Source organism: Notothenia rossii (assembly GCF_949606895.1).
Source record: "Notothenia rossii genome assembly, chromosome: 6".
Taxonomy (NCBI): Eukaryota; Metazoa; Chordata; class Actinopteri; order Perciformes; family Nototheniidae; genus Notothenia; species Notothenia rossii.
The window spans coordinates 87,120,086-87,140,727 of NC_136909.1; the positions used below are offsets into that span (position 1 = coordinate 87,120,086).

A 20,642-nucleotide genomic window follows, 5' to 3' on the forward strand; every position below is an offset into this window, starting at 1 on the left:
TATTTTGTATTTCTTTTGCTCAATTTCAGTAAATATTGAACTAGAAAAAGATTCAATAACTGCGCTGTAATCCAGGAGAGGGCTACAAAAAGTCACTTTACACAAGCACACAGATAAAAAAGAACAGCTTCCCCGTACAGACGTATGAGTGTAGAACTGTAGAGCTCATCACTTCTGTCACTTCTGTATAAATCACAAAGTTCAAACATTAAATCAAAAATAGTAATTTTTAATATATTGTTTATTTCATTTACTGAGATCTTAAACCTTATTTAAACATGAAGTACATAAGCAGTGGAATAATAGGATGTATCTAGGTCATTAAACTCAGTTTAATTGAAGAGGTTGAATTGATGAGACCTTAGAGCGTATTGCACCTAAATAAATAATTAAAATGAATGGCAATGGAGGTCCACTCTAGGGAGACGTCCGAGAGTGGTGCGGTTACCCAAAGTGACAGACCTAATGTTACCCAGGAAAAGAGTTTGAAACGTTGGGAAAAGTGGTGTAAATAGAGGCAGAGTGAACCCGTGAACCCAGAGAGCAGGCTGTGCAGAAAATTTAAAAAAGTATCCGAAAATAGTGCCTCATAATGCGGGTATAGTCCCCTTTCAACTCCCCTCACATTCCTCCAGAGTCAAAATTAGAGTAATTTCTTTGAGAACTAGGGAAAAGGGGTGAAAAGGAAAAAAAGTATCAGAAAATAGTGCCTCATAAGGCGGGTAGAGTCTCTTGTCAGCTCCCCTTACATTCCTCCAGAGGCACATTTGCCAGAGTAAAGTTTCTTGAGAACCAGGCTGGGGGGTCTTGAGTGCTCTCGAAAACCGGGTTTCCGATTTCCTGCAGATGGTAGTCTGAAATGGATGGATCAAGATTTTCGACGGAGAAGGGGAAACTGTTTTTCCCCTCTCCGTTGTAAGTTGCGACGGAGAAGTGGAAAAGTGTCCGGGGCTTCGGCCCGAAGCGCCGAAGGGTTGAGCTTTTTCGAGCCCCTTCTCCGTTGGCACTCAGTCATTTTTTCAACAATTTTTTAAAACTTCATTTTTCATTATTTTAAGATATAATTAACCATTTTCTTCACTTTTTTCCTCTTTCCACGGGTGGGGGCGCATAGCAGGCCGCCTATGAGCACCCAAATTCAGCCTAGAACCTCCAGGATTTGTGGGCTAAGCTCCATAAACTGACAAAATTACCCAGAAATGTCACATTTATAGCCCCAAAATATAATACAAATACATTTAAATAAAGGTACAATTGTGCTGCGAATTACTCGGAATTTGATTTATATAGCCCCATGATAGTGATTATGTCAGGGGTGAGTGAAGCAGGCAGGACCCAAATGCAGATTACACAGGAAATACCTTTATTTCAAGGTTTAAACAGGGACAAACAGAACACTACCCCGTGAACACAGTCACAGACAAACAAGGAACTAACAAAGACAGACAGAAAAACCAGAACTTAAATACACACAAGACTAATCAAAGAAACAAGAGACAGGTGAGGAGGGAGGAGAAAACACAGGGGCATAAGGTGAACACAATCTGGTAATCAGACAGGAGGGAACACAGACAGGCCGTTTCTCAATCTCGAGGATACTGGCTTCCAAGCCAATATTTCAAGGATGCTACGTCATCGAGTGCCGCCGAAGTCCGAAGTACTGTTCCAATCTCCAGCATACTTGGAATTCGGGGGGAAATTTCGAGGCTGCACATAGGTAGACTTCGCGTCCTTAAAATCCCCACAATGCTTTGCGCACAGACCAATTTCAAAAACCCTTGCGGAGAATGGCTGAACCGACGCAGCACACATTTAAATCTAAGAATGTAGTGGCGTAGAAAATGTGTAGTGTTGGTAAATGTGTTACTTTGTTAAATTCGTTACCACCATAAATGTGTTCCGTGAAAGTAGAGCAAGTTCATAATTAGATAGACATCGTGAGGTATTTATTTTCGGTACAGTTTATGTTGAAACCGTTAGAGAGAGTGGCACACTTGTTAGCCTGTTCCATTCTTCTTTGTTTTCCGAAGCCGTGGCTTGGAAGTATATTTGCTTTGTTTCTGAAGGAAGTGACTTGGAAGTACGCGACTACCAAGCCAGATCCTCGTGATTGAGAAACGGCCACAGAAAGCAACAGGCAAGACAGGGGGTGAACACTTTTCAAAATAAAACAGGAAACCAAAGACAGAAAAAGACAAGACAAAACACAGACAGATCGTGACAGATTAAAAATCATTTTCATGGGAAAAAGTGTTAAAACGCCTGATTAAAGCATATGCAAGACCCCAGTGAGCTCCAGAATATGTGCATTGTGATAGGGAACCATATTAATGATGAAATAAATCATTTAAATGCAAAAATAATGATTATAAATCAATTAAGGGGGAAAAGTGTGGAGAGAACCTCACTTTCCAAGGCAGAAATAATGTTTAAATGGTTGGGAAAAGTGTTTTTAAACGTCTGGAAGAGAGTTTTAGCCTGTCATTTTGCACAATATCATTTAACATTGACCAGGAAAGGTTCAACGTTAACTGGTATCGTGCAAAATGACAGGCTAAAACCCAGGAATAAGTGTTTGAAAGGCGGGGAAAAGTTGGGCGCATCACCGCATTTTACAAGCCAGGGAAGGTGCCTGAATCCTGGGTATACATGTTTTAAATAGTCTGATACCTCCAGGGCGCATCACCGCAATTTACAAGCCAGGGAAGGTGCCTGAATCCTGGGTAAACATTGTTTAATTGTTTAAGTGTTTATAAATGTGTGGAACAGTGTTTTGTCACTTTCAAAACTCTCCCGTCATTGGCCGGAGAAATGGGGTCGATGTTGTATTCAATCTGAACGTTAATATTCCAGTGAGACGAAGTACGTAAAATGACTGGAGTGATCCCATGTTAATTTTGTCCAAAAACCGGAGCATTCCCTCACCTTTTTTTGACTTTGCCTCTTTTGTTGATATTTGTGGTTTATGCTACAATGTGCAACAATATGTGTAAAAAATGATTATAAGTATGATATATGAATACAAATGTTATTTTTGATTGGTGATGGTGATTTTATGATTTTATTATGGCTGTTTATCCTCGAGTATTTTTTCAAGGCTGCAAACAGAAGGAGAAGGTGTTATGTTAGTTTAGTGGTTCTGTCCTGGAGAGATCATCATTTTACTAAATAAAGTTACTCAAGTACATCTTCAATCTTCGCAAATCAGATATGAGTCTTCAAACAAATCGTGCTCAATTTAAGGCGGGGCCTTGCATATGACGCACACCTGCACACTTAGTAGCCTGTTCCATTCTTCGTTCTCCGAATGCAAGGATTCTTGCCTAGCCTCTGAAGGACCTGACTCGGAAGACATGTCCTACCAAGGAAGCGTCCTCGACTTTGTGAAACGTCTTCCGCTGTCATCAGACTGGCAGGGGTTGTTCCTTGCTCTGCTCTACCTCCCACCGACCAAATGGACTCAGTAGCGCGCCCTGCTGCCGTGGAGCATGTGTGACTGAGCATGTGTGAGTGTGTATCATGGATGTATAATAAGAACTGGATACAGCGTGGGAGGCGGGGCCTCGTTCATTCCTATGAGAGTTGCTCATTGGCGCGTGAAGTCAAAATGGCCCCACTTTTGAGAGAGCGAAACGTCACAGATTACCCGTCATCCATGAGAAGTACCCGTATGTGCGCTCATAGAGCATGCGCAACTTTAACCACACCCCCCATAAGGCTCGTTCACATCAAGCCGTCCCGTGGGTTTGATGCACGTTTATAATGCAGAGGAAAATAACTCTCAGAATAACGTTAGAAGCACATTTTACAACTTGAGGACCTAATTTTTTTAATAAGGGCTATACAAATGTTCATACTGGGTAGTTTATTTGATTAAAAAAAAATTATCCAATGATTTACAGACCACTCTTTCCCAATGTTAGTCAATGGGAAAAAGTATTTCTGGGCCCAGGGACATCACGGCCTGAAACAGAAGTTGCAGTACCGCCGTTTGGACACTACGAATTGTGGGAATAAAGTCCGGAGCACGTCCTGGGGGCTTGGTGTGTATTTGTATATTTGTGAGAAAATCCTGAGCACAACCACGGCGGAATATTACTGCCAAAAGTCACGTGACTCACGTGACTTTTGGCAGTAATATTCCGTGACATGAGAAGAAAAGTGTTGTACTTAAAAAAAAAGTTTTGTACTTGTAAAACCTACATGTATGCTGAATTTGTCTCTGAAACATTATTTGCAAAACTAATTGCATTAGTTTGTAGATGGTGTTCTGTATTTGCAAACCACATTGTGTTTGTAAGTGAATCATAAGGCATTTGTAAAACTTGTTTAGTTTGTTTGTGGAGTTATGGCAGGAAATTAGCTCCATAACCAGTGTTGGGTGTAACGCGTTACAAAAGTAACGGCGTTACAGTAATATATTACGTTTTGCTGTAACGAAGTAATGTAACGCATTACTAATGAAATGTGGGTAATATATTACCCGTTACAATGCTCAGTAACGCAGTTACAACACATTTTAACCCGAAATGAAATGGTGTTTTGTTTTTTAAGAATGTACTAACATAGCGAGACATTCCGACACCGGACAAATTGTGCGGGTAGATTAGTAAACCTGGTGTTTACCCTTCAGGCTTCGCGTCGAGATCTTCGGGGAAGTTGAACGTTATGCAACCATTCAAAAAAGAGAACGTGGCGAAAAATACAAACAACAAATTGTGTCAGGTGCGCGTGACCTGCTCCGCTGCGCGTGCATCATTTCCAAAGTGCTTCCACAGCAGTGACACACATCTGATCTGTGGATAATCATTTATACGAAAATGGTTAAAGCAACCATCACTAAACGCCAGCAACACTGCATCTACTGCAGACAGTAGCAACAGGTCATATGGGGATATCACGTTACCCTCCGTTGTGGACACTAGCTTACTCCCTCCCGCCTGACTCGCCGGCTCCGGAGCAGCAGTCTTCGTCGCCCGAAACTACGCCGCCCCTCTGCGGCCCACAGGTGCCAGGTATATCTAAACAACTACCCGCCTGTACAGTGGGGTAAGGCGGTCATTTTGCAGCTTGTGGTATACAAATAGACAATGGCTAGAATATTCATGTGAAAATAGTACCATATTCTGACATGCCTGTAGAAATGTTGGGTCAAAAATAATGCATACAATAGCACAGATGCCTTCACCACGAATGGCTACAAAAATATCTCATATCCCAAGCTTATTATCAACGAGCTAATGCTGCAGCCGAAATGTTCTCCAGGTCACAAAATCAACCTCACATGATGATGTGATACCAGTTTTCAAGCACAGTAAATATTCTCTTCCCAGCGTATATGATGGGACCAAGGTGATGATGTAGTAGGATACATGGTTTTAATAATACTTTTGCCTTTCAATGTTTGTCATTTCAAAACATGAGCATGGTTTAAATAATATTTGCCTTGATTTACAATATGTTAACCTTCATTATAGTCCTTGACAGCGGTCTGTACTGCTGTATTAACAACGTGTCACATGTTAAGAATTTACAATCAGAATCGAGTATTCAACTAAGCCCTGTAATACAAGTTGTTAGTAGCCTTAACGGCCTACACAGTTGTTATGCTATACCACATTGCCCTTCACTGGATGCATAATGAGCTGCACTAAACTATATTTTAGCATTTAAAATACCTAGCTATTCTTTTGCGGTTATTTTGGTGAAAGTAACTAAAAAGTAACTAAAGTAGTGTAACTCCTTACATTTCAGAGACAGTAATATTGTAATGTAACTTATTACTTTCAAAAGAGAGTAATAAGTAATATGTAATATATTACATTTTGGAAGTAACTTGCCCAACACTGTCCATAACACTCAAGAATGGTATCATCTCAAGAATCCCATTCCCAACAAATCTATCCATAAACACATTTGATCCCCTGAACGCAGCACAGACTGAGACTTAGTCATACCAGTCGGACTGCTAACTGTCAGTGAGGCGAGGACACACGCACGCATGCACGCACACACACACACACACACACACACACACACACACACACACACACACACACACACACACACACACACACACACACACACACACACACACACACACACACACACACACACACACACACACACACACACACACACACACACAGACGCAGGATAGGAAGCACCTTCACTTCATATGACGGACGCTGAAGTTGATGAAGCTCAGACGAGGCTGCTACTGATGAATCTCACGGCTAACAGTTCAGTAAGTAGAGCTGTGATTGGTTGACGTTGTTGATTGTTGTGGTCTCAGAAACGCTTGGGTTGATGAACGTGTGATTGTTTAAAGCTGCGAAACAAGATGGCCTCCGAGCTGTGTGAGCAGAGAGAGAGCGCAGGTTAGTTTAAAGAGTTCCCTGTGAGGATGAAGAGGAGTTCAGGTTGATGGGGGTCAGTCTGTCAGGAGGGCTACTGATGTGGAGGGGGAGGCAACGGTAGGGCACTAGGACCCAGCAGCCATCAGAGAGCTCACCTGGGCCTTTCCTCCTGAAACACCTGAGAGACTCTGGCTGCGTTTCATTGGTCGATCAACACGCCCTCCTGGCCCCCCCTCAGGAACTCTGATCTAAAGTCTAAACAGTGAAATTCAAACGTCTTAATGCAGTATTCTCACCTTGTTACATGTGTCCTGATAATGAAGAAGTGTACTTGTAATAGACTGTAAAGTTACAACATGTACTTACAGGCAATATCTGTATCTGATGGCATTAGAATATATTCTATAAACTGCCATTAAACGGGAACTGTTTCACTACTTTTGCTGACAGTCTTTTAACTTATTTCTAAGTTTTCTGTTTTCACAGAGCACATTAAGGTTTAGTTTCTGATGAAACTGTGAGGGACTCTTTCTCTGTTGTAGTCTTCTCTTCAGGTGTTCTGTGTTAAACACCAGCTGAGCAGGACGGAAGCCATTTTGTTTCTTAGTCTTCAATGTAAAAAAAGATAACTCAAGTCCAAACACGTCAACAAACAAAAGAAAAGGTGTGTTCAATTCAGTCGGGAAGCTCAAATATGGGCCAAAAATAAAAGCTAAAGGTGTTGGGGGAGGAGGAGGAGGAGGAGGAGGAGGAGGAGGAGGAGGAGGAGGAGTTAAACAGGAAACAGGTAAATGGAGGACCTCCAGTGGTCATTCTGAGGAACTACAGCTGGTTTCTGGTTTCTCACAGAGGAGGACGAAGGACTCAGATCTTTAGTTTCTGAAACATTAGTGAAACCACAGTGTGATAATAATCTGTTACAGGTCCTCTATTCAACACTTCACTAAAGTACAAGTTTAAACAACAAAATATACTTAAAGTAAAAAAGTAAAAGTACTTATTCTGCAGATCTGCATAGAAAGAATAATCCACATGAAGGATATTCCTGAAGTCTTCAAACTGTCCTGAAGACCACAGAGCATTGAGAGGGTCTTTAAGACGCTGCAGCTCACAGAGCCAACAACATGGAAACTGTCTCATGAGTGTTTTAGTTTGGAGGTGTGAGAGCTCTGTGTCCTGATGAGATAATGTGTGGTTCTCCAGCAGGTGGTTGTGTGTGTGTGAAGGTGTGAGCTCTGCTATGAATCCCTGTGAGGACACTGAACCCGCTCTGAGTGGGGACCCTGCACGCCTGTGAACGTGTGTGTGTGTGTGTGTGTGTGTGTGTGTGTGTGTGTGTGTGTGTGTGTGTGTGTGTGTGTGTGTCTGTGTGTGTGTCTGTGTGTGTGTGTGTGTGTGTGTGTGTGTGTGTGTGTGTGTGTGTGTGTGTGTGTGTGTGTGTGTGTGTGTGTGTGTGTGTGTGTGTGTGTGTGTGTGTGTGTGTGTGTGTGTGTTTAAGCCCAGAATAGCAGCATGGACCTGGACCCGGACCTGGACCTGGACCTGGACCTGGACCCAGCTGTTTGTCCATGAAGAGTGATCGATGTATGAACCAATATATTTTAAAGGCCGCCCTTCAGAGACAGAGTAAGTGGACGTCATGTGACTTCATTATATCAGCAGCAGTAGAAAACATGTTGTTACTGAAGAACAGACACTTCTTGTTGAAGCTGAGCGAGGGACTAAGATTACGTGAGAAGCCATTCGGCCGTTCACTGAAACAACCGATCGAGTAAAGTACAGTATTTATTGAGCTTTGTATTGTATATCTTGACAGAGCCAACATTTCACGGTGTTTCCTCGGTCGGCTTGTTTTTTGATTGTATTTTCAAAATGTTCTTTAATGTTTGAATGGTGATAGGCACACTGGTAGATGTAGTCGATGTATAGGCCTAAGAAGTAATGCCTATATTGCATAAAGTATCATTTATTCAAATAGTTTTACCCAATCAAATGAATTGGCATTCCTATCAATTATTGAACAGGAGGGTGAGGGAGAGCATGAGCAACCATTTTGTTTCATCTCCTTTTTTTACTTTATTTACATTTTTGGTAATGAATATATATCTATTTATAAATATCTAATTATAAATCCGTTCTGATATGATGAATACTGTGGGCCTACATACCTTAGTGTGATTATAAGTGCGTGTGAGTGAATATTCGCATGCAAATTTGTTTTTATACGTCCTATTCATTGTCTCAATGCGCTCATACATCTTAAGAAAGTTATCACCAAAAATGTTAAGAATGTTTTTAGAGAACGTTATCTTACCTTTCAGAAGAACATTCTGGGATCCAAAATAAAACGTCCCGCTGAAAACGTTTTAAGAACAGTAGGACATAATGTTCTAACAATGTTATCAAAAACATCTTAAGAAGGTTATCAAAAAACATTTAAGAAGGTTATCACCAAGCATTTCAAGAATGTTTTTAAAGAACGTTATCCTACCTTTCCGAAGAACATTCTGGGATCCAAAATAAAACGTCCCGCTGAAAACATTCCTAGAACAATCAATGGCAACAAACACTTCTAGCTGGGAACTCACACATGCCACCGCAAACATGCAATATCTGCTTACAGCTTATCATGAATTACGTGCTTGTTTGTTTTTTTCAAAACGAAAATGTGGTGACATCAGATTTTTTTTAAAACATCCTTTCAAACAAATGCAACAAGTTTGGTTTTTAAAGCGCTCTGGAAATAAATCTGCCGTTGACCATGACCGTGTTAATATTTCCATCACAGGAACGTTTTATAAAAAAAGAATAACATCCTGAAAAATGTCAGAATGTTTCTTGGAGAATGTTCTTCTTTTGTTATCATGTAACATTGAGGGAACGTTTTATAAACAACACATTTAATGTGATACCCAACAACGTCCAAAACACATCCTCAGAATGTTGCAGGCAAAACGTTCCACCTTTGTTAAGATATCACATTAAAGGAACATTTTATAAAAACACTTTCTGTCATCTCAGGCCTTAATAACATCCTCAAAACATCCTCTGAATGTTGCAGTTAAAACGTCATGTCTTAGTTAAACCTTAAACCTTATAAGAACATTATTTGAAATAATAAACATCCTAAAAAGGTTCTTTGAACATCAGATTAAAACGTTTCTTTAAAACCTTATTAGAACCTGAAGGTAACGTAAGTCAAAGTTGTGAGAACGTTCCCCGCTAGCTGGGTGCGCTGTAATCCTGGAAAGGGCTACAAAAAGTCACTTTACACAAGCACACAGATGAAAAATAACAGTTTCACTAGGCAAGAATCCTTCCTGGCATTCAGAAAACGAAGAATGGAACAGGCTAGCAAGTGTGCAAGTGTGCGTCATATGAGAGGCCCCGCCTTAAATTGAGCGCGATTTGTTTGAAGAATCATAACTGATTTGCGAAGATCGAAGATCAGAACCACTAAACTAACATAACACGTTCTCCTTCTGTTTGAAGCCTTGAAAAAGTCCTGGAGGATAAGCAGCCATGAGAAAATCAGAAAATCACCATCACCAATCAATAATAACATTTGTATTCATTTATCATACTTGATGTCTGCAAACCTTTTTTACACATATTTGTGCACGTTGTAGCATAAACCATGAATATCGTCAAAAGACGCAAAGTCAACACACGGTTCATTTTAATTATTTATTTAGGTGCAAAACGCTCTAAGGTCTCATTCAAAGCTAATACTCACTTCTCTGGTGCGCACCAGACGACAGTTTGTTACATCGTTTCATTTTTCAGAAGGTTCGGTTTGCGCTGACACGGGCAAAACTCAAACGGACTATAAACTTTAAACACAAGTCATGTGCACATTTACTACGCCACTGAACACACTTACATTTAAATGTGTAATGCCTGGATTCAGCCATTTTCCAACAAAGATTTGGGAAATTGTTCAGTGCGCAAATAATTGTGGAGCTTGTAAGACCGCCGAGGATACACAGGAGCAGCCTTGAAATTTCCCGCAACGAAGGACTCAGTCCTTGGTAGAATTCCAAGGATCCTTGGAACAGTCCTTCGGCGGGATTCAATGACTTAGCATCCTTGAAATAGTGGCTCCGAAGGATCCTTCCTTGACATTGAGAAACACCCCAGGTCTCCAAGCTGTGTGCGTCACTCTTTAGTGTCCCCTGGTCTGTTCTCAGCTGTCAGAGTGCAGCAGGGAGCGGCTGGGGGTTAATCTTTAACTACAATATAAAGTCATATACAGTTTGAAGTGAGAGCTGCAGCGTCACACTGCTTTATCAGAGTGCTGGACACAGAGGACTGATGAAGAAGGATTTACTCCTGATGGAGCACATGGTCAGATCAGCAGGAAACTCTTCTTCTACACAGACCTGGTCCTCACAGCTGATGGAGCACATGGTCAGATCAGCAGGAAACTCTTCTTCTACACAGACCTGGTCCTCACAGCTGATGGAGTTCATGAGAAGAAACTGAGTAAGTGGGACTTTGATTCATTCAGTGTCTAATGTTTCAAACAGCTGCTCTTTGTGGGTTCATGTGTTCACCTCCTGTCTTTAGAATGACAGCACTCAGTTTATCTGACAACTGATGTTAGAAACTACAGCTCACTGTCTTTAAAGTCTACATGTAGAAACAGATGTTATTTCCTCATCACTAACAAATATAATGACATTAAAGTAATAATGAAGCCGTGTGTCTGTCTCCATCAGGTGGCTGCAGGTTATCACCAACATGGAAAGGTATCACACTCAACACTTCACATGATGTTTGAAACTGTTTCACCCTTCAACATGTTCTCTCTCACTGACTGGCTGTTTACTGTCTCTGCTCTTTCTCCTGAACATTGACTCATAATAAACCTGTAAATCTATAAAACACATTCAGATTGAATCCTGATACTGGACTGCAGTTTGGACTTTGATGCTTCTCTTATCTTACGAAGGCTCATATTTCATATTTATTGAGGCGTCTGTTGGTCAACGTGCTCTCAGAGAAAGATCTCTGTTAATTAATAACTCAGAAACAACAAGGGATCTGAGGAGAAGTTAAGATGTCTTAAGGACTAGGTTCAGAAATCTTTGGACTAGTTAAAAAGAGATATAGGGACTATTTACAGAGGTCCATAGATCTATGGACTAGTCGCAGAGCTATGTAGGCTACTAGTTCCAGGGATCTAAGGATGTGTTGCAGAGTCTTGTGTACTATTTGCAGAGACCTAGGGACTAGTTATAGAGATCTAGGGACAAACTATTTGGATCCAGGCACTACTTGCAGAGAGCAAATGACCAGTTGCAGAGATCTAGGGACTATTAAAGGAATCTAGGGACTAGTTGCACATGTCAAGCCCATCGTCACATAACTCTAGGGACTAGAACCAGACATCTATGGACTAGTTGCAGAGCTAGGTACTGGTCTCGGGGATCTAAGGATGTGTTGCAGAGTCTTGCGTAATAGTTGCAGAGATATATGGACTAGTTGCAGGAGTCTTTGGGACTTGTCGCACAGATTTTGGGACTATAGTTAAAATTAATTTAGGGAGTAGTTGCAGAGGTCCGGGGACTTGTGGTGAAGATCTAGGAGCATCTTTCAGATATCTTATGACCAGTTGCAGAAGTCAAGGTAATAGTTACAGACATTTAGGGACTAGTAGCAGAGATCTAGGGACTAGCAGTTGAGATCTATCGGCACTACTTGCAGAGACCTAGGGAGTACTTGATAAGCAAGGCAAGTTTATTTATAAAGCACTTTTCAACACAAGGCAATTCAAAGTGCTTTACAAAAAATGAAAGACATTAAGAAAATGGCAAATAAAATAAACATTAAAAGAAAAAATACATGGATAAAAGTTACAGTGCAGTCTAAGATATGAATAGTTCAATCAAAGCAGCGACAAAAAGAAAAGTCTTCAGCCTGGATTTAAAAGTAGTAAGAGTTGCAGCGGACCTGCAGGTTTCTGGGAGTTTGTTCCAGGTATTTGGAGCAGAATAACTGAACGCTGCTTCTCCATGTTTAGTTCTGACTCTGGTGACAGAAAGCTGACCAGTCCCTGAAGACCTGAGAGTCTGGATGGTTCATCATTTAGCAGGAGGTCAGAAATGTATTTTGGGCCTAAACCATTCAAAGCTTTATAAACCAGCTGCAGTATTTTGAAATCTATTCTTTGACACACAGGAAGCCAGTGTAAAGACTTCAGAACAGGAGTGATGTGATCCACTTTCTTAGTGTTATTGAGGAACCAGTGTAAAGACTTCAGAGCAGGAGTGATGTGATCCACTTTCTTAGTGTTAGTGAGGACTCGAGCAGCAGCGTTCTGAATTAGCTGCAGCTTTCTAATAGATGTTTTAGTGAGACCTGTGAAGACACCATTGCAGTAGTCCAGTCTAATGAAGATAAAAGCATGGACAAGTGTTTCCAAATCCTGCTGTGACATCAGTCTTTTAATCCTAGATATATTCTTTAGGTGATAGTAAGCTGATTTAGTAACTGTTTTAATGTGACTGTTGGAACTCAGGTCAGAGTCCATGACTACACCTAGATTTCTGGCTCTATCTGTTGTTTTAAACATTGCAGACTGAAGCTCAGCGCTAACTTTTATACGTTCTGCCTTGGCTCCAAAAACCATTACCTCAGTTTAATCTTTGTTTAGTTGGAGAAAGTTCTGACACATCCAGTCATTGATTTATTCAATGCACTTACTCAGTGTTTGAATTGGAGAATAGTCTCCTGGTGAAATTGTTACGTACATTTGTGTGTCATCCGCATAGCTATGGTAACTTATTTAGGTGTTTTTCATTATCTGAGCCAGTGGTAGCTTGTAGACGTTAAAGAGAAGAGGCCCCAAGATGGAGCCTTGAGGCACCCCACATGTCATATTTGTCAACTCAGATGTGTAGTTACCTATAGAAACAAAGTTGTTTATGTCCTTTAAGTAGGATTCAAACCAATTTGGAAATGTTTCAGAAAGTCCCACCCAGTTTTCCAGTCGGTCTAGTAATATGTTGTGGTCAACAGTGTCAAACGCAGCACTGAGATCTAATAATACTAACACTGAAGTTCTGCCACTGTCTGTGTTTAAGTGGAAGTCATTGAAGACCTTTACAAGAGCAGTCTCAGTGCTGTGGTTTGGACGAAAGCCTGACTGGAACAAATCCAAACAGTTATTTAAATGCAAGAAGTTACTCAACTGTTGAAAAACAACTTTTTCAATGATTTTACCTAGAAATGGCAGGTTTGATATGGGCCTGTCATTTTTCATTACTGAAGCATCTAGATTATTCTTTTTTAAGAGCGGTTTAATGACTGCAGTTTTCAGGGCCTGTGGAAAAACACCTGAGTGAAGAGACTTCTTTACTATATGAAGTAGATCTGAGGCCATGCAACGAAAAACCTCTTTGAAAAATCCTATTGGAATAATATCAAGGCAGCAGGAGGAGGATTTCAGAAGTTGAATAATGTCCTCTAGGTTTTTATAATTAATCTGATGGAACTGTGTCATGGTGTCTGAATTGATATTAGGTTGACACAGGGACAACACATTTGCTGTACCTGATGCAGAGGCACTGACTGCTTGTCTAATTTTCTGAATTTTGTCAGTGAAGGCAAAATCATTGCACGCCCTGGTGGATAGAAGTTCAGAGGCTACTGACACTGGGGGGTTAGTTAGTCTGTCGACGGTAGCAAACAAGGCACGTGTGTTGTTTTTGTTTTTGGTAATGATGTCAGAGAAGAAAGACTGTCGTGCGTTTTTCAATTCCAAATTATAAAGGCCAAGTCTCTCTTTATAGATTTCAAAGTGAACCTGGAGATTTGTTTTTCGACAACTACGTTTAGCTTTTCGACATTCTCTTTTTTCTGTTTTCACGGTCATGGCCTTTCTCCATGGAGATATTTTCTTCCCAGTCACTTCCTTTACCTTAGTTGGAGGAATGGCATCTATAACATTTTTAATTTTTGAATTAAAATGATCTATTAGCTCATTTACTGAGATGTTAGCAGGGGCAAGTGTGGAAGAAAAATTCTGAGTAAACATTTTCCTAGTATTTTCAGTTAAATATCGCTTTGTGGTTACCTCTTTTTCGTTTTTGTGAACAGAAATAGAGCTCTCAAAGAAAACACAGGAATGGTCAGAGAGTGCAACATCAGTCACCTTGAAGGGATCTAGAGACTAGTTGCTGAGATTTAAGGACTAGTGGATGATATGTTTTCTCCAGATTGTTCAGCAGCATGACTGAAAAATCACTCTGTAAATCTATAAAACACATTCAGATTGAATCCTGATACTGGACTGCAGTTTGGACTTTGATACTTCTCTTATCTTATGACGGCTCATATTCCATATTTATTGAGGCGTCTGTTGGTCAACGTGCTCTCATGGAAAGATCTCTGTTAATGAATAACTCAGAAACAACAAGGAATCTGAGGAGTAGTTAAGATGTCTTAAGGACTAGTTGCAAGAATCTGGGGACTAGTTAAAAAAAGATCTAGGGACTACTTACAGAGGTCCATAGATCTATGGACTAGTCGCAGAGCTATGTAGGCTACTAGTTCCAGGGATCTAAGGATGTGTTGCAGAGTCTTGTGTACTATTTGCAGAGACCTAGGGACTAGTTATAGAGATCTAGGCACAAGCTATTTGGATCCAGGCACTACTTGCAGAGAGCAAATGAGCAGTTGCAGAGATCTAGGGACTATTAAAGGAATCTAGGGACTAGTTGCACATGTCAAGGCGTTCGTCACATAACTCTAGGGACTAGAACCAGACATCTATGGACTAGTTGCAGAGCTAGGTACTGGTCTCAGGGATCTAAGGATGTGTTGCAGAGTCTTGCGTAATAATTGCAGAGATATTTGGACTAGTTGCAGGAGTCTTTGGGACTTGTTGCACAGATTTTGGGACTATAGTTAAAATTAATGTAGGGAGTAGTTGCAGAGGTCCGGTGGTGAAGATCTAGGAGCATCTTTCAGATATCTTATGACCAGTTGCAGAAGTCAAGGTAATAGTTACAGACATTTAGGGACTAGTAGCAGAGATCTAGGGACTAGCAGTCGAGATCTATCGGCACTACTTGCAGAGACCTAGGGAGTACTTGATAAGCAAGGCACATTTATTTATAAAGCACTTTTCAACACAAGGCAATTCAAAGTGCTTTACAAAAAATGAAAGACATTAAGAAAATGGCATTTAAAATCAGTCATTAAAAAGAAAAGCTAATAAAAGAAACATTAAAATAAAAAATACATGGATAAAAGTTACAGTGCAGTCTAAGATATGAATAGTTCAATCAAAGCAGCGAAAAAAAGAAAAGTATTCAGCCTGGATTTAAAAGTAGTCAGAGTTGCAGCGGACCTGCAGGTTTCTGGGAGTTTGTTCCAGATATTTGGAGCATAATAACTGAACGCTGCTTCTCCATGTTTAGTTCTGACTCTGGGGACAGAAAGCTGACCAGTCACTGAAGACCTGAGAGATCTGGATGGTTCATCATTTAGCAGGAGGTCAGAAATGCATTTTGGACTAAACCATTCAGTGCTTTATAAACAGCAGCAGTATTTAGAAATCTATTCTTTGACACACAGGAAGCCAGTGTAAAGACTTCAGAACAGGAGAGCGATGTGATCCACTTTCTTATTGTTAGTGAGGACTCGAGCAGCAGCGTTCTGAATCAGCTGCAGCTTTCTAATAGATGTTTTAGTGAGACCTGTGAAGACACCATTGCAGTAGTCCAGTCTACTGAAGATAAAAGCATGGACAACTTTTTCCAAATCCTGCTGTGACATCAGTCTTTTAATCCTAGATATGTTCTTTAGGTGATAGTAGGCTGATTTAGTAACTGTTTTAATGTGACTGTTGAAACTCAGGTCAGACTCCATGACTACACCTAGATTTCTGGCTCCATCTGTTGTTTTAAACATTGCAGACTGAAGCTCAGCGCTAACTTTTATACGTTCTGCCTTGGCTCCAAAAACCATTACCTCAGTTTTATCTTTGTTTAATTGGAGAAAGTTCTGACACATCCAGTCAGTGATTTGTTCAATGCACTTACTCAGTGTTTGAATTGGAGAATAGTCTCCTGGTGAAATTGTTACGTACATTTGTGTGTCATCCGCATAGCTATGGTAACTTATTTTGTTGTTTTTCATTATCTGAGCCAGTGGTAGCGTGTAGACGTTGAAGAGAAGAGGCCCCAAGATGGAGCCTTGAGGCACCCCACATGTCATATTTGTCAACTCAGATGTGTAATTACCTATAGAAACAAAGTTGTTTATGTCCTTTAAGTAGGATTCAAACCAATTTGGAAATGTTTCAGAAAGTCCCACCCAGTTTTCCAGTCGGTCTAGTAATATGTTGTGGTCAACAGTGTGAAACGCAGCACTGAGATCTAATAATACTAACACTGAAGTTCTGCCACTGTCTGTGTTTAAGTGGATGTCATTGAAGACCTTTACAAGAGCAGTCTCAGTGCTGTTGTTTGGACGAAAGCCCGACTGGAACACATCCAAACAGTTATTTAAATGCAAGAAGTTACTCAACTGTTGAAAAACAACTTTTTCAATGATTTTACCTAGAAATGGCAGGTTTGATAGGGGCCTGTAATTGTTCATTACTGAAGCTTCTAGATTATTCTTTTTTAAGAGCGGTTTAATGACTGGAGTTTTCAGGGCCTGTGGAAAAACACCTGAGTGAAGAGATTTGTTTACTATATGAAGTAGATCTGAGGCCATGCAAGGAAAAACATCTTTGAAAAATCCTGTTGGAATAATATCAAGGCAGCAGGAGGAGGATTTCAGAAGTTGAATAATGTCCTCTAGGTTTTTATCATTAATCTGATGGAATTGTGTCATGGTGTCTGAATTGATTTTAAGGGGACACAGAGACAAAACATTTGCAGTACCTGATGCAGAGACACTGACTGCTTGTCTGATTTTCTGAATTTTGACAGTGAAGAAGGCAAAATCATTGCACGCCCTGTTGGATAGAAGTTCAGAGGCTACTGACACTGGGGGGTTAGTTAGTCTGTCGACGGTAGCAAACAAGGCACGTGTGTTGTTTTTGTTTTTGGTAATGATGTCAGAGAAGAAAGACTGTCGTGCGTTTTTCAATTCCAAATTATAAAGGCCAAGTCTCTCTTTATAGATTTCAAAGTGAACCTGGAGATTTGTTTTTCGCCACCTACGTTCAGCTTTTCAACATTCTCTTTTTTCTGTTTTCACGGTCATGGCCTTTCTCCATGGAGATATTTTCTTCCCAGTCACTTCCTTTACCTTAGTTGGACAGCAGTTTGGACTTTGATACTTCTCTTATCTTATGAAGGCTCATATTTCATATTTATTGAGGCGTCTTTGGGTCAAAGTGCTCTCATAGAAAGATCTCTGTTAATGAATAACTCAGAAATAACAAGGGATCTGAGGAGTAGTTAAGATGTCTTAAGGACTAGTTGCAGGAATCTGGGGACTAGTTAAAAAGAGATCTTTGGATACATTTCTAAATGTCTTTGGGTCTCGTTGCACAGATCTTGGGACTAGTTAAAGAGATCTAGGGACTACTTACAGAGGTCCATAGATCTATGGACTAGTTGCAGAGCTATGTAGGCTACTGGATCTAATGATGTGTTGCAGAGTCTTGTGTACTATTTGCAGAGACCTAGGGACTATTTATAGAGATCTAGGGACAAGCTATTTGGATCCAGGCACTACTTGCAGAGAGCAAATGACTAGTTGCAGAGATCTAGGGACTATTAAAGGAATCTAGGGACTAGTTGCAGATGTCAAGGCCTTCGTCACATAACTCTAGGGACTAGAACCAGAGATATATGGACTAGTTGCAGAGCCAGATCTAGGAGCATCTTTCAGATATATGATGAGCAGTTACAGAAGTCAAGGTACTAGTTACAGAGATGTAGGGACTATTTGCAGAGATCTAGGGACTAGCAGTTGAGATCTATCGGCACTATTTGCAGAGAACAAGGGACTAGTAGCAGAGATATAGGGAGTAGTTGAAGGGACCTAGGGACTACTTGAAGGGATCTAGAGACTAGTTGCTGAGATTTAAGGACTAGTTGATAAGATTTGTTTCCCTGATTTTTTTTTATCTGAGCAGCATGACTCATAACAAACCTATAAATCTATAAAACACATTCAGATTGAATCCTGACACTGGACTGCAGTTTGGACTTTGATTCTTATCTTATCTTATGAAGGCTCATATTCCATATTTATTGAGGTCTCTGTGGATCAAAGTGTTCTATATATAATGATAATTTCTACTCTGTTAATTGTTAACTCATAAACAATGTATTATTATTATTATTATTATTATTATTATTATTATTATTATTATTATTATTATTATTATTATTATTATTATTATGTTGGAATAACCTTTAAAGTAAGAACCAATATGCAGAGAGATCTGAGGACTAGTTAAGATGTCTAAGGACTAGATGCCAAAGTCTTTGGGACTAGTTGCAGAGACCACAGATCAAATGAATAAGATAAATGGTGCTGGAAAACGTATATTAGGTTTTACACAGACGGGAAGTATCATTCTGGACATAACCCGGACTCTGGGCCTTTCAGATGTACTGAGTCCTAAACCATGGTCAACAGTATCAAACCATAGCACATCCAACTATAAACCAAATACAAAAAATACAACAGGCTTGACATGTATACAAACATGTAAAAGGTTAAATAAAAATGATGAATATGATATGTAAAAGACACACATTGATGGCAGTAAAATGACTTTTACTGTCCAAAACTTCTGAAAGCAGAGGTTTAAATCTTGTATTTTCAGTACATTTCAGTTTTTTCTCTCAGATCCCAGCAACAGAAAGAAAGGTCGCCTGCACCCAGCGGTGTGTCCATGAAGAGTGATCGGTCTAAGGGTCATGTGACTGACTACAAAGATGGACGCCCTACTAATGACCCAGAGTAAGTATATAAAGCCATATTTAACAGATAGGCGTGTTGTTCTCATCCTCAGTCAGATTGATCCTCCATCACCTTTGTTTGTACCTCGTCTTTTAATATGATCAAATATGGCAGACCACTTCATCAGTGTGATCAATACTCACACTCCTGGTAAATCCTGAGTAATTAAAAGTTTAACATATTAGTATTTACGTGTATTTTGGGGGGAGATAGTAAGCACATGACCAACTGGCAAGAGAATTCAGAGGGTATTTACTTTATTAGAACGTGATTTCTGGCATAAAATCTGACCATTTTCAAACACTAAGCTAAAGCATCTACCTCATTCCTTCCGTCTACTTGGGTCCGAATGCTTCTCGTTTGGCGCCATCCCGTTCAAATGAAATCATCGCCAATCATATTTCCACGCTCGCGCTAGGGCCGGGGAGGGGTTACAAGGCTCGCGTCTTGTGCTGCATTCACTTGCACTCGGATATCAGAGATTTTCTCTCATAAATGTCCGGTTTTCTTTCAAAGAAAGCTGCCACACCGGTAGATGACCCTGCCGTCAATTATTGAACAGGAGGGTGAGGGAGAGCATGAGAAACAATTTTGTTTCATCTTCCTTTTTTTCCTTCTTTTTTTAATCTTTGGTAATGAAGTTACATTTATTTATATATAGATACTTGAACAATAGCGTGGCCAACGGCGTATGAATGTGTGGGAATGTAATATATGTGAAAGTGCTTTAGGACTTTCCTAAATCCTGAATGATTTAATTGAATAATCATTTCCTTAACTCCATGACTCCAGGAAAATACATTTTGACCTGATTGTTTTGAACAGTTTGGCCATAGTTGTTGTGAATAACTGTCACCTGGAGATCAGTAGAATAGTAACCTTGAGGAGGAACCTTGAGTGTGTTCAGGCTACAAGCCTTTCCTGTTTCTCATGTTTCAGGAGGAAGCTGGAGGAACCTGAACCCAGCTGTGTCTCCATGAAGAGTGACTGGTCTATGGAGAAACCTATTTTCTTCAAAGGAGAACAACACTCTGTTGATGAAAGGTGAGGATTTCAAATGTAAACAGAGCAAGTTATAATAATACAAATATTTATAATAATTTAGTTTATTTAAAGAACGCTTTTCAAGTTGTTAACCGCCTTCGTGATACCTTCTACTGTGGTTTTAGGTCAGAGTTGACTCACAGTTCCCTTCTTCCCCTCCCCGTCCCATATATGTCTTTATTAGCCCCCTGAGACAGATGTAAATTGTGTGATATTGGGCTCTATAGATAAACTATGATTGATGGAAACTTATTGAATAAATAGAGATTGTAATGATAAATATTAAAGCTGATAAAT

At 40.1% G+C, this 20,642-nt stretch overlaps 1 protein-coding gene across 1 annotated transcript in view; it reads left to right on the forward strand.

The window, feature by feature from the left end:
- The first annotated feature begins 10,655 nt into the window (after positions 1 to 10,655).
- Positions 10,656 to 20,642, forward strand: part of LOC307044221 (uncharacterized protein) — a 75,579-nt gene continuing 65,592 nt past the window's right edge. Inside the window, exons 1-4 of the mRNA XM_079689303.1 lie at positions 10,656 to 10,844; positions 11,081 to 11,110; positions 19,188 to 19,301; positions 20,241 to 20,345. Coding sequence (XP_079545429.1) covers positions 11,103 to 11,110; positions 19,188 to 19,301; positions 20,241 to 20,345 — 227 coding nt within the window. The 5' untranslated portion in view covers positions 10,656 to 10,844; positions 11,081 to 11,102. The remainder of the gene's footprint in view (positions 10,845 to 11,080; positions 11,111 to 19,187; positions 19,302 to 20,240; positions 20,346 to 20,642) is intronic.